Here is a 13,363-nt window from a genome sequence, read left to right as displayed (position 1 = left end):
AGGAATTTAGAGCATGTTTACTTTCTCCTGTCCTTCTTGATGGATTAACTCTTTATCAAACATAGTGAGTGTGACACCTCCCTTTTCTAAAATTTTAAACTTTTGTCAAAATTGTAATTTACAAGAATAGCTCTAGTCAATATTCAAAAGTTTTTTCTCCTTTATAAAAATCACTTGCAAAAACATACAGACAAATTATACATACTAATTAAGCAGACATTTCAACCATATCCAGGAACTGCTTGCTTTATTTTTCTATCTTTTGATTTTAACCTCCATATTACACTGGGGGTGACTAAATATTCCTCCATGCTGAAGTGGTTTGTATGGCAGTATAAATCTATTACAATATGTCTGAGACAACATAAGAGTATCAGTTTTCCTTCCTTTACTTATACTACTATAATTAGCTGTGTCAAATTATAGGAATTCACTTAACATCTTGCACAGAATTCCTACAGCAATATCTTAAATAGAACGCTTTTTCACTCTGCATCCCTTGTTTTGAGAGTCAGAATATTGGGAAGTGAATTAATAGTTTTATGCTGTGACCATATAAAACTGCCAAACATTTATTGTTCTAAAATATACCTTTGGAGAATATATCACTAGGGAAATGTCTCACCGAAGCAAATAGACCTTACTTTTGGCTAACATGCTGGGGATGTTACACTAATGTAAGGTTTCAGAGCAACAGCCGTGTTAGTCTGTATTTGCAAAAAGAAAAGGAGTACTTGTGGCACCTTAGAGACTAACCAATTTATTTGAGCATAAGCTTTCGTGAGCTACAGCTCACTTCATCAGATGCATACTGTGGAAACTGCAGAAGACATTATATACACAGAGACCATGAAACAATACCTCCTCCCACCCCACTCTCCTGCTGGTAATAGCTTATCTAAAGTGACCACTCTCTTTACAATGTGTATGATAATCAAGGTGGGCCATTTCCAGCACAAATCCAGGTTTTCTCACCCCCCGCCCCCCTTTCCAAAAACCACACACACAAACTCACTCTCCTGCTGGTAATAGCTTATCCAAAGTGACCACTCTCCTCCCTACAATGTGCATGATAACCAAGGTGGGCCATTTCCAGCACAAATCCAGGTTATCATGCACATTGTAGGGAGGAGAGTGGTCACTTTGGATAAGCTATTACCAGCAGGAGAGTGAGTTTGTGTGTGGGGTTTTTGGAAAGGGAGCGGGGGTTTGAGAAAACCTGGATTTGTGCTGGAAATGGCCCAACTTGATTATCATACACATTGTAAGGAGAGTGATCACTTTAGATAAGCTATTACCAGCAGGAGAGTGGGGTGGGAGGAGGTATTGTTTCATGGTCTCTGTGTATATAATGTCTTCTGCAGTTTCCACAGTATGCATCTGATGAAGTGAGCCGTAGCTCACGAAAGCTTATGCTCAAATAAATTGGTTAGTCTCTAAGGTGCCACAACTACTCCTTTTCTCTTTACACTAATGTAAGGCTTCAAACAAAGGTTATCCAGATGCCATTGTATTTAATTTTGTTAACCTTCAGTTTCCCCTGCCAGCTCCATACAAAAATCTGAGGCATGTTAAGAGTATGTGTACACAAGAGGCTTTTTTTAACCTCAAGTTAATACCTTTGTGACTTGTCTTTACTAGGAAAAAAGGTGATAATTTTTAACACGTTAATTAACATTTTAACTAATAGGTTAAAACTGTATAGCTTTCCTCATATTGGTGTTCGGTGCTTTGTGCTTCTGATGAAGTTCACAGACAGATGCTAGATTGACATCTATGCCCTTGATAAGTTGCCTCTTGCAATTCCCTACCTGCATCTAGTATAAGCTGTTTTCCTCAAAAGTATATGTGCAGATCAATACCTCGTGTGAGTGCTCCCCCATTTTTTTGGTACCGAATTGAGTGCACTGGGTGCTATAGACTCTTACTTCTGCAGGAATTCTGCGCCATTGGGCAATGCAGAAATTTTGCAGAAATTAATGTTGTGCGTGCAGAATTTCCTTTTTTCCCCTCTCAGAAATGGGCTGCAGAGATGTTGGCTGCCACTAGGGGCTGCTGGACCTGGCAGAGCCCAGCTCACAAATAGAAGACAAGGCTGGGGGAAGGAGGAGGGAACTGGAGGGTTCCCAGCACCTGAGGTTCCTCAATTCCCAGCATGCCCTAAAGGACGGAGGAGGCAGCAGTGGTATGCAGGAAACTCCATGCAAGCGCGGGACCCAGCATCAGGCTGTTTATCCCTCTGGATCCCTGCCCTCTGGGGATTGGGGGTGTGAGTGTCTGGGCCGAGGGGGGGGCTGCATGTGTTCTCTGGGAGGAGGGGATGTGAGTGTCTGAGCTGAGGAGGGGCTGGCGGCTGGGCTATGGGTGGAGGGGGTATGAGTGTCTGTCGCTGAGTCAGGCCGTGGCTGGGCTCTGAGGGGTGAGGTGGAGGCGCTGCTGGTCTGTGGGGGAGAAGGGGTGTGACTGTCTGGGCTCTTATAGCAGTTTCTTTAACTCTCTCTTCTCCTGGGGAAATTTCGTGTGTCTGTATTGTTACAGACATACTCGCTGACAGGTATTTTGAAATAAATTACCAAAATAATTGAAACTGGTTTGATTATATAGTATTATTTTGACAAATAACATTTGCAGAATTTTGCAGATTTTTAACATCTTGTGCGCAGAATTTTTAATTTTGGGGGGCAGATTTCCCCCCGGTTTATATAGATTTTGTCTGGAATTACAAGATAAGAGGATGTTGCTTTGCCATTTCTCTCTGCCTGTCATGTGTGATAATTCAAGACTCTACCTATTGAATCCTACTGAGGTTCTCTCTAACTTTAGCAGCCAGAGTTTCAAATGAGGTTCGTCTGTGGTTGAAGACCATGGTTTAAAGATAAACACAAAGATAATGGAAGCCATGCAAATAGGGAATGTGGAAGAAGAGCTATAGTTTGAAGTTTCAAGAGAGAAGCTGAAGCAGAAGAGAGAATTTTGTATACTTGGGAAGTACACGTAGTGCCATCAGAGGGAGATCTGGAGAACTGAAAATAAGAAAACAATGTGCACGGATGACGCGAAAAAGATGACAGGAATACTGCGGGACAGATAGTTAAGTAACAAACTGAAAGGAAAAGTGTATACTGCATGTGTCTGTCCCTGCCTACTCAATGGTTTTGAAATGGTGAGTCTTACGGAGATGGAAGAAAAAGAAGATGCAGGTAGTAGAAAACAATATTCTGAGTAGAATGGCAGGCAAGCAGAGGGTAGATGAGTGTGCATGAAAGAAATTAGGGAGAAGATGAAGTGCACATTTGAGGTGGGCTGGACATGTGATAAGAATGAGAGAAGAACAATCAGCAAAGAAAGCATGGAAGGAAGAGTACAGCAAAAAAGGACAGAAGATCGAAGATACAATGGAAAGTCAGTGGAAGATACAATGGTAAGAGAAGTTTGAAGGTAAAAGGACTGGAACTCCAACACCTATGGATTCGTGCCATGAACAGGAAGACATGGTGAAGAATCCTGGGCACCTCAGACCCCATGTAAATGGGAAAAGGAGTCAAGAAGTGAAGTTAAGGAATTTTCAACAAATAATAGCACAGGGATGAATATTAGGAAAGTCTGTAAATATTAATACCAGAAAATATTTTAAAATGGATAAAAAAGAAACAGGAACAGTCTGGTGCTCCTGGAGTGTTAGGGGACTAAAACACTAAACATGTAAAAATGGTACTTTCTGCTTTTGAAAAAGCAGAAGGTAGTAGTGGCAATGCTTCAATAAACTAACTCAAAACAAAAGAAGAAATCAAACTTAAAAGGGAATGGGCCTCTCATGTATATGGAATGTCTTACAGTCCCTGAAACAAAAGGGTGTTTATACTACTAAGTAAGCAAGTGCAAGGGAATGTGAAAGTATCAAAACTGATCCAGAGGACAGGTGAGTTTTGGTGCAGGGATGTGTAGAGGGTTACAATATGTAACATCTGTGCCCCAAATGAGGATAGCTCATTGGTTAATATTTTTGGAATGATTACAACAGTTCAGAATTAATGGGTAATAGCTGCAGATGACTTTAACTGTTTTCTTCACCTCATGTCAGGTAGATTACCAGTTAGGTGAGAAACGCCGTGTAAAAAAGCTCAAATACTGGAGTCAACATATAAAGAATAGGACATGATAGATATCTGAGGTTCCTACCCTCTAATGGGAAGGACTTCACTTTTACTCTGAAATTGCCAAAATATATAAAAATTAGATCTATCCTAGTATAGCAAAAGTTTTTACATGAAATTTCAATGTTAGAATTGTATTAAATCGTATCTCGCACCATACATTTATCTTTATGAAAATGAAGTGTAATTCAGGAATAAGAGACAGAAGTTTGAGATTTAGTAATATATTGTTAAAAGACAAAGGCTTTATGAATAATATAGAAAACCATATTGATTATTATATTTTAAAATAATCCCTTACAGGAAATATTCCCTGAAACTAGTTAGAGGCGGCCTTTAAAGCAGTAATGAGGGGATGTATTATCTCATGTAATTGTCATGGTGGAAGAAAAGACAAAAGAACAGGTAGACTTAGAGAAATAAATTTACAGTTTGAAGAAGCAATATTATTTGACTGTTAACGCAGACTTGCTTCAAGAGATGGATGACAAAAAAGCATTAGAAGCACTGATGGGGGGGGCGAAAAACAGACAGCTCACTTGCTGAACAAAGGTTTTTTTAAAGGGGAAACAAATCTAGCAAATTACAAGCCAGACTGATTTCCTACAGAAAACCCGGAACAACCGTACCCTTTGTTAAGGACAAAAGTGGAATACTCCAAAAAACGAACAAAGGGATTAACAAAATAGTAACAGAATATTTCAGGAAGATCTATACTAGCAAATATGTAAAAATGGAAGAATTAAGAAGTAGTATATTGCAGGGTTTTAAAAGGCCCAGGCTTTCATATAATGAGTAGTAGATGGCCCAACAACACAATCTCATTACTAAAATTAGAGAAAAGTCCTGCTGCAGATGGATCCACTCTGAATTCTATAAAATGTTTAAAAACACGGGTATCTCCATTGTTAGCTAATGTATTTCAGCCTTCTTGGGTAACAGAGTGCTTAATAAATAACTTCTATCAAACATACAGTTTTGATACCTAAACCATATAAGGATTTGTCAGATCCAGCATCATATAGGCTCATCTCTTTAATAAATATAGATAGTAAGATTTAAACTACACTACTAGCATCCAGATTAGAGACAATAATGCCTAAATTAGTGCACCAAAGCCAAGCTGGCTTTCTAAAAGGAAGACGCTTCTTAACATAAAAAAACTCCTACCTATGTTACAGAATTCTAAGAGCGGTAATAAAAACAACTGCATTTTTAGCTATGGATGCAGAAGAGACTTTTGACTTAGTAGAATGCCCATTTTTATTTAGAACACTTTGGGGAACACTTTAATCCACTTCTGAAAGTAATCTACAAAAATCCTAAAGCATGTATTTGGGGAAATGTCTCAAAGACTGAGCTCATACTGTTATACAGAGGAATAAGAAAAGGGTGCTCCTTATAACCCTTACTAATTTGGTTTAATTATCAAACCATTAGTGAAAAAAAATCAGAGACACTGAAGAAATTCAGAGAATAAGTGTATTAGGAATAGAAAACAAAGTTTCATTTTATGCTAATGACCTTATGCTTTTTATACAAGATCTAAATAAAAGTTGGCCGATTATTACAAGAAATAATTGAAGACTTTCATCTACATCCTGATTCCTGACCAGACTACTCTGAAACAGAGATACTCTGCCTCTGCATCAAAATATACTGATAAATTTATAAATGCCCACTGAAGATAGTGGATGATACATTAATGCCTAAGTATCTTATTTTAACACCTAAAGGGGGGAGCTGTTTAAATTAAATATTGAGGCATTAATGAAAATTATTTACAATGACCTAGAAAGGAGGGCATTATTACCTAGTTGCATAGTTGAATTCATATACTTAAAATGAATAACCTGCCATATCCTTTTTCCGTGATTCCCTTTACACCTCCCAAAAAGTCTTCAAGAAATTTTAAAAAGTTATTCAAATATTTGTGAGATCAAATCAGAAACCAAGAATCAAAATGGAATAGCTGGAATGTCCAGTTGAGATGAGAGGCCCGGCACTACCAGACTTGAAGAGAGATTATACGGTGGCACAAATTAGACCAGTACTGGAATGAATTGCTAATAGAGCAAATCCATCATGGATACAGATAGAGCAGAAACTGGTGATGCTGATTTTGTTATAAAATTGTGTGCTAATTCATATCCCAAAATTCCAGCACCCATGAAATATCACCTGATACTTAAAAGTGCACTTAGCTGGGTGTATGTGAGGCACTTGACCAGACCAAGAAAAGCAGAGCTCTGTACTATCAATAATTAAAAAAAAAAAAAAAAAATAGCATTTTCAAATCCAGGCTGAATGAGAGTTTTTTAGTTGTTGGGGTAAATCTCTTTCTGATTAGTGGAAGAATTTTATTTAGTGATGAACAACCCTTAAAACAAACACATGTAGCTGCTACACTAGAAATAAACTGAAATCATTGAGTGGCTTTGATATAGACACTGTAATCCTATACTTATAGGATAGTCACAAAGATTATACATGGAGTATAATAAATTTAATTCCCCCTTCCCTTCAGAGCTTCTCTGTCTTCCTGTTCTTTTGAGACTGCTTTCCCGCACTCCCCCAGAAGACAGAAAGCTAATATGAATGGTTATGTATATGTACTCTGTGTGCGTGCGCGCATGCACTATAAGCCTGTGTTTAAATAATTTTGAAAAAGGAAATGTTAATGATTAACAAAACATGTTAAATATACAATATTCTGCTTAATATTGTTAATTCAGTATTGAGACATGTAACTGTGTCAAAACAATGTAACTGTAATGTCTTTTTGTTAAGGACCCAAAATATGAATGAATAAAATATCCTCCCCTCCTCCGCAAAAAAATTGTAAGCAAGCTGTCCTTGTTCTTACTGTTTTCCCTAGTGAGGAGACCAATTGCCAGGCAAAACCCAAAAAGTCAGTAAGCTCTAAATAGCTACTTGGGATAATCTTTTAAAATGATGTCTGAAACAGAATCTATAGGTTCCTTCCCCACTCTGAACTCTAGGATACAGATGTGGGGACCTACATGAAAACCGCCTAAGCTTATTTTTACCAGCTTAGGTTAAAACTTCCCCAAGGTACAAACTATTTTACCTTTTGCCCTTAGACTTTTTTGCTGCCACCACCAAGCATCTAACAAATATATAATCGGGAAAGAGCCCGCCTGGAAACGTCTCTTCTCCCTCCCTAAACCCTACAGCCTCTTTCCTGGGGAAGGCTTGATAAAAATCCTCACCAATTTGCACAGGTGAACACAGACCCAAACCTTTGGATCTTAAGAACAATGAAAAAACAATCAGGTTCTTAAAAGAAGAATTTTAATAGAAGAAAAAGTAAAAAGAATCACCTCTGTAAAATCAGGATGGTAAATACCTTACAGGGTAATCAGATTCAAAACATAGAAAATCCCTCTAGGCTAAACCTTAAGTTACAAAAAGACACAAAAACAGGAATATACATTCCATTCAGCACAGCTTATTTTCTCAGCCATTTAAAGAAATCAGAATCTAACGCATATCTAGCTAGATTACTTACTAAGTTCTAAGACTCCATTCCTGTTCTGTCCCTGGCAAAAGCATCACACAGACAGAGAGAGAGTTTTTGTTTCTCCCTCCCCCCAGCTTTTGAAAGTATCTCGTCTCCTCATTGGTCATTTTGGTCAGGTGCCAGTGAGGTTATCCTAGCTTTTTAACCCTTTACAGGTGAAAGGATTTTTCCTCTGGCCAGAAGGGATTTTAAAGGTGTTTACCGTTCCCTTTATATTTATGACAGACACAGAATCTATAAGCTCTAAAATCCTATCCTAAATGATGTTCAATACTTTTAAGGAGACCAGTGGCTTGCAACAAATTCAGTGAGTTGGGAAGCTCCAGAACTTAATTCAAATTAGAAATAGCTGTTTAGCCAGTTGACTGACCAAATGTTCATATGACTTTGAATGCATATTATTTGATCAGACAAAGTCAAATGATAAAATTAAATAGAACACATTGTTTAAAATGAAAGTAACACTATCCAGTATCCAATTTATTTTAATCATTATTGTCATCTTAAGAATACAGAACTAATCAGTATTTAATATTCAGAGCTACTTTCCAGCTCAAATAATAAACAGATATCACAGACATGAGGCTGATGTAGGTAAGGACAATATGATTTCCTTTTGTTGTTGAAATGAATAGCATTCTCTTTTCTAAAATAAAGATTATAATGCCATCCATTTCATATTGCTCAGTATGTTCTTGAATATATCCATAGTAAATATTTCATTCTGTAACAGCTAAAGTTTCACAATTCAGTTGAGTATGAATAAAGTTTAATAATTGGTTTTCTGTTCTTATATCAGAGAATTGCTGCATTGACTTAAATAGTAAACTACCTTGACTATTGTCAGATATCTTTTAAGGGAGTTGCTATTATAATGTTTTACAGAAAATGTGAATGTTACTATAGCACATTAAAAGATGCCCTGATTTAAAACCAAAGCAACTTCCTTCTTTTCTTTTTCTCAATCCCCTACTTATCGCTGCAGGGTCTAAGTGCATATTCTTTAGTCAAACATTTACAAACATATGCTTTAAAACAAGCAGCCAAAATTTATTGTGTGCCATATTTTCAAATGACTGCACTATGTAGAAAATGCCTTTAGTGTTGGAATCTATATTATAGTTAAAATGGGGGAGTTGAGTTTTTGTACCACTGTCATCCTTAACGTATTTTGTCACAGCAAATGTTTGACATGCTTACTGTATTTGTTAGTAGACCTGTTTTACCATTCCTATAGGACCTTTTATTTTAAAAAGTGAAAATTAAAAGTGAAAAATAAGAATGACCTGTGAACACTCTTATCTGTTACCTTAAGATTGATGTTTTTGTACTTTCCATTGTTTGTTTGATACTCTTTTTGAAAAATGAAAATGAAATCATTCTCCAGTTATTGTTTTACAGTGTTTGTGAAAAAGTAGTTTATGTATTGAATGCTGTAAGTGCCATGACTGCCTTCTGTTTTTCTTAGTACCCAAGCTTATCAGTGTCAGCAAGAATGTATACAGCTCTAACAATGTTTTAGCTAGCTGCCTGCCGTAGAGCAGTAAGACTGACTTACTAAGGTGTCATATTAAGCTGTCACATTATTTCATAGCAAATGCGTGTTTTTATACAGATATTTAGAATATGGACAACATTTCCCATCTAAATATAAAAACTTTCTGATTGCTACCTTATTTAGAATCAAAATTTACTTATTCTATTTATCTTTGGGGGGAAATGCCTGTTAATAGTAAAACTGAGTGGGGTTACTTTGACTATTTGGTAAATATTAGCTGTAACAGATTGCTTCTCTTTATTAAAAACAAAATAGTATTTATGTGGTCAAATGTCATACACATTACAATTTTTTGTTTGAAAATTTAATTAGAAAATAAACAACTTAATTGTTCCAGCTTACCTTTGTCTTTAAGTTCCCTTTAAAATACTTGATCTCAAGAAAATGGAGTATAAACAGTTTCACTTTTGATTTAACTTGAGCTTAAATGGTCAATGAGAAGATGACTTCATAATATTTTATAACTTTCCTGTACATGTAATCTGTGTATTTATTTATTGCTTTTTATGGTGGTAATGTCAGTTTTCACAATGGAGAGAGGTAAATAGTGGGGTCTCCCAAAGATGTGTACTGAAATCTGTGCTGTTTAACATATTCATAAATTTTCTGGAAAAGGGGTGAAGTGGCAAAATGTGAATAGGATACAAAATTATTCAAAATAGTTAAATCCAAAGCAGTTGTGAATAATTACAAAGGAATCTCACTACACTGGGAGGCTGGTGACAAAATGGCAGATAATATTCAGTGTTGATCAGGGCAGCAAAATGCACATTGGAAAACAATCCAACTGTACATACAAAATGATAGGGTCTAAATTAACTATCACTCAAGAAAGAGATCTTGGCGTTATCATGGATAGTTCTCTGAAAATATCTGCTCAATGTGCTGCAGCAGTCAAAAAAGTGAACAATCTTAGGAACCATTAGGTAAGGGATAGATGATAAAACCAAAAATACCATAATGCTGCTGTATAAATTCATGTTAGGCCCCCACCTTGAATGCTGTGTGCAGTTCTGGTCACCTTATCTCAAAAAAGATGTATTAGAATTGGAAAAGGTACAGAGAAGGGCAATGAAAATGATTAGGGATAAGGTATAGTTAGTTTCCATATGAGGAGAGAGTAAAAAGACTGGGACTGTTCAGATTAAAAAAGAGATGAGTAAGGGGGATATGAGAGGTCGTCTGTAAAATCATGAACAGTATGGAGAAAGTGAATAAGGAAGTATTATTTATCCCTTCACATAACACATGACCAGAGGTTGCCCAATGGAATTAATTGACCGCAGTTTTAAAACAAACATAAGGAAGAACTTCCCGTGGCAACAAGTTCCACAGGTTGACTGTGCATTGTGTGATATTGTGAAGGCCAAAAATCTAAGTGGGTTCAAAAAGGAATTGGACCTATCCTCCATGAACTTATCTATCAATGGCTATTAGCCAAGATGGTCAGGGACATAACCCCAGGCTCCAGGTGTCCGTTAGCATCTGACTACAGGAATTTGGTACTGGACAACTCAGAATTGACCTGTTCTGTTCATTCGTTCTGACGCCTCGGTCACTGGCTTCTGTCAAACAGGGTTCTGGGCTGGATGGACCATTGGTCGGACCCAGCATGGGCTGTTCTTATGGTCCAAGGAAGAGAGGGTGATTTTAAATTATAACCTAGGAAGAATACATAATATCAAGTATCAGAGGGGTAGCCGTGTTAGTCTGGATCTGTAAAAGCGGCAAAGAGTCCTGTGGCACCTTATAGACTAACAGATGTATTGGAGCATAAGCTTTTGTGGGTATTCACCCACAAAAGCTTATGCTCCAACACGTCCGTTAGTCTATAAGGTATAATAATACCAGAAGGCCAAAGGGGTTTTCACAATCAAAGTAATTTTCTTTTCCCAATGGCCATATCTTATGCTTTTATTGCTTGGAAGCACTAGGATTTAGTTGTTTATTAAATATTTTTAAATAAGTGTCAAATCTCTCATGGAGAGTTCTCAGAACAGAATCTATATCTGCTGTGAGCCATTTTGTTTTTGAAAGCACAGAACATCTGAACATGTAATATTTGTTACTACTTCTGCCTGACTTTTGCATGCCATAGTACTAAACAGTCTTAGGTCACTTGGGGGCCAGTTCAGTCAGTTAGGGTTTTTCCATATTTTTCAGTGTTTTTTGTGTTGGGCCTATATGCTTAACTAAGGAAAAACAGCAAGATTATGCTGTATATTAATTACATGTAATTGTTACAACTCAAGGGGTCTCCTTTATTGAAAACATTCAACAACTCCAAATTTAGAGTTTTTAAAAGGATGCATAGTTTAGATAATGTGCAAAGACTATAATGCTCTGATTTGACTTGGCGTTGAGTTTACATGAAATATTTTCTAATGTTTTGCGTCTCCAACAATTTCTGCTAAAGTCCATTAGTCATTTAAAAGAGAAGCTCTTAAAAAGTGGTATAATGTTGCTTTTAAATGGCTGAATTTACACTAATTTGGGAATACTTATCTTTTAAAAACATGTATTCTTGTTTTAGTTACAAATGACACTTTCATATCTCATCTCAAGCCATTTTAAAATTTAGAAATTAATAAAGCCTGCAAAAGATTTAATGTTCCAATTTTTGGAAGAAAAATGCATCTGCTTTATTTTGTTGCCTTCGAAAAGGCCGATAAACTTTTTGGCATTCTTTTTCTGTAGGAGATGTTTGGCTTACTTTAGTAACTTTTGTGATATGCGGTGCGATATGAAAGTTTGACATGGAGTGTTATGAAATAATCCATTTTAATTTTAAGAAGATGCATTTTGAAGATGGGAACCATTGTCCTGAATATTTAGTGCTCTGCTCATAAGAACTTTATTTTTTCATACTTATTTACATACATTGTTCATCTGTTAGCTTTTTCTTTTTCATGATTAATTTTAATACCTCAGCATTTTTATCTAATTTAACATTTTCATATTTTTAAAGGTCCCCAGGTGCATCCAATTTTTCAACTTTACCAAAGATCTCTCCATCTCTATCAAATAATTATAACAGCATCAACAACAGAAAGTAAGCAACATATCTTAAGAACTTTTTTATTTAATTGAAATCTCCCAAATATGATTTGGAAAATGACCTTGTTTTTTTACTTTTTAAGTTAGGGAATTAGTTTTGTTTTGACAGTGCTCAGGTTGTAATTCCTTTATTATTGGTCAGTACTTCTTAGTGCAGGTGCTGTATAAGCATGATTTCAAGAAGTGAAACTCTGTTAAAGATGCTTGTGTGACTATATATATATATATATATATATATACACATCTATATACATACTGTTCAACAGATAAGAGACTAAAAAGAACGTTGAGCGCCACAAGAAAGCGTCTTAAGACTTCCTTTAGAGTTTATCATGTGAAATACATTTTTAAAAATGTATTGCTGTAAATGAGAGAAACTAATAAAGGAAATTTAAAGTGAAGGGAGGCAGTTGTCCCCGCCCCTCACCCCCCCTCAAAAATCTGTGGATTGTATTAGAGTGGACAACAACGCACACTGGTTTGAGACCACTGCAATATGAAGACATAATGGTCAGGTGAGACTGATTTATAGTCCTTGAGTTAACATTGATAATCTGTCTACCTACTGTTGTGCCTTGGTGTTAGAAATCTGAGATCATTATGTGAAAAGGATTGTTGTGTTTCAATATTGTAACAATAGATGCTCAGTGAAAAGACAGACTTTTTATCTGTCTTTAAAATTTATTTGCTTTTGTTAGTTTTACATTTCAAATTTCAACTTCCATACATTTTGTTTAGGAACTGGTATATTTAATATGACAAAATTCTAAAAGAAGAGCTTTCACTGTCAAGCGGCTGCCTTAGTCTCTAATCCCTTTGTTGTAAAGTATGTATGCTGTAAAAAGCCAGCAGTTAAATGGATATTTCATTTCACTGCTTTCTACAGCCTTAACCAGTAGTAAAACAGCTTTCAAATGCCTGCAGCCAGAAGGCACCTATCTTGAAGACAAACTGAAGCGGCTTATTAAATCTTGCCATTCAGACTTAATTTAAAATATTTTTTCCAAATGTGTGTGCTATGAATAAGTGTTAACTTAAATGTTAACTTAA

General features: G+C 36.2%; 1 protein-coding gene across 4 annotated transcripts in view; it reads left to right on the top strand.

The window, feature by feature from the left end:
* The window catches only part of USP15 (ubiquitin specific peptidase 15), a 136,932-nt gene that overhangs the window by 66,946 nt on the left and 56,623 nt on the right, over positions 1 to 13,363 (top strand). For 3 of the 4 annotated variants that reach the window (XR_014714461.1, XM_084651785.1, XM_084651787.1), the window contains exon 7: positions 12,225 to 12,308. The exons of the other annotated variant lie outside the window; for it this stretch is intronic. Coding sequence is in view for 2 of the 3 variants with exons in the window: in XM_084651785.1 (XP_084507911.1) it covers positions 12,225 to 12,308 (84 nt within the window). In the remaining variant the exon portion in view is untranslated. The remainder of the gene's footprint in view (positions 1 to 12,224; positions 12,309 to 13,363) is intronic. 4 annotated transcript variants of the gene reach the window in all.

This window comes from Lepidochelys olivacea, assembly GCF_965140295.1.
Source record: "Lepidochelys olivacea isolate rLepOli2 genome assembly, chromosome: 1".
In the NCBI taxonomy this organism is placed as follows: Eukaryota; Metazoa; Chordata; order Testudines; family Cheloniidae; genus Lepidochelys; species Lepidochelys olivacea.
The sequence above is the reverse complement of the archived record's forward strand: the minus strand, read 5'-3'. Positions and strand labels throughout refer to the sequence as shown.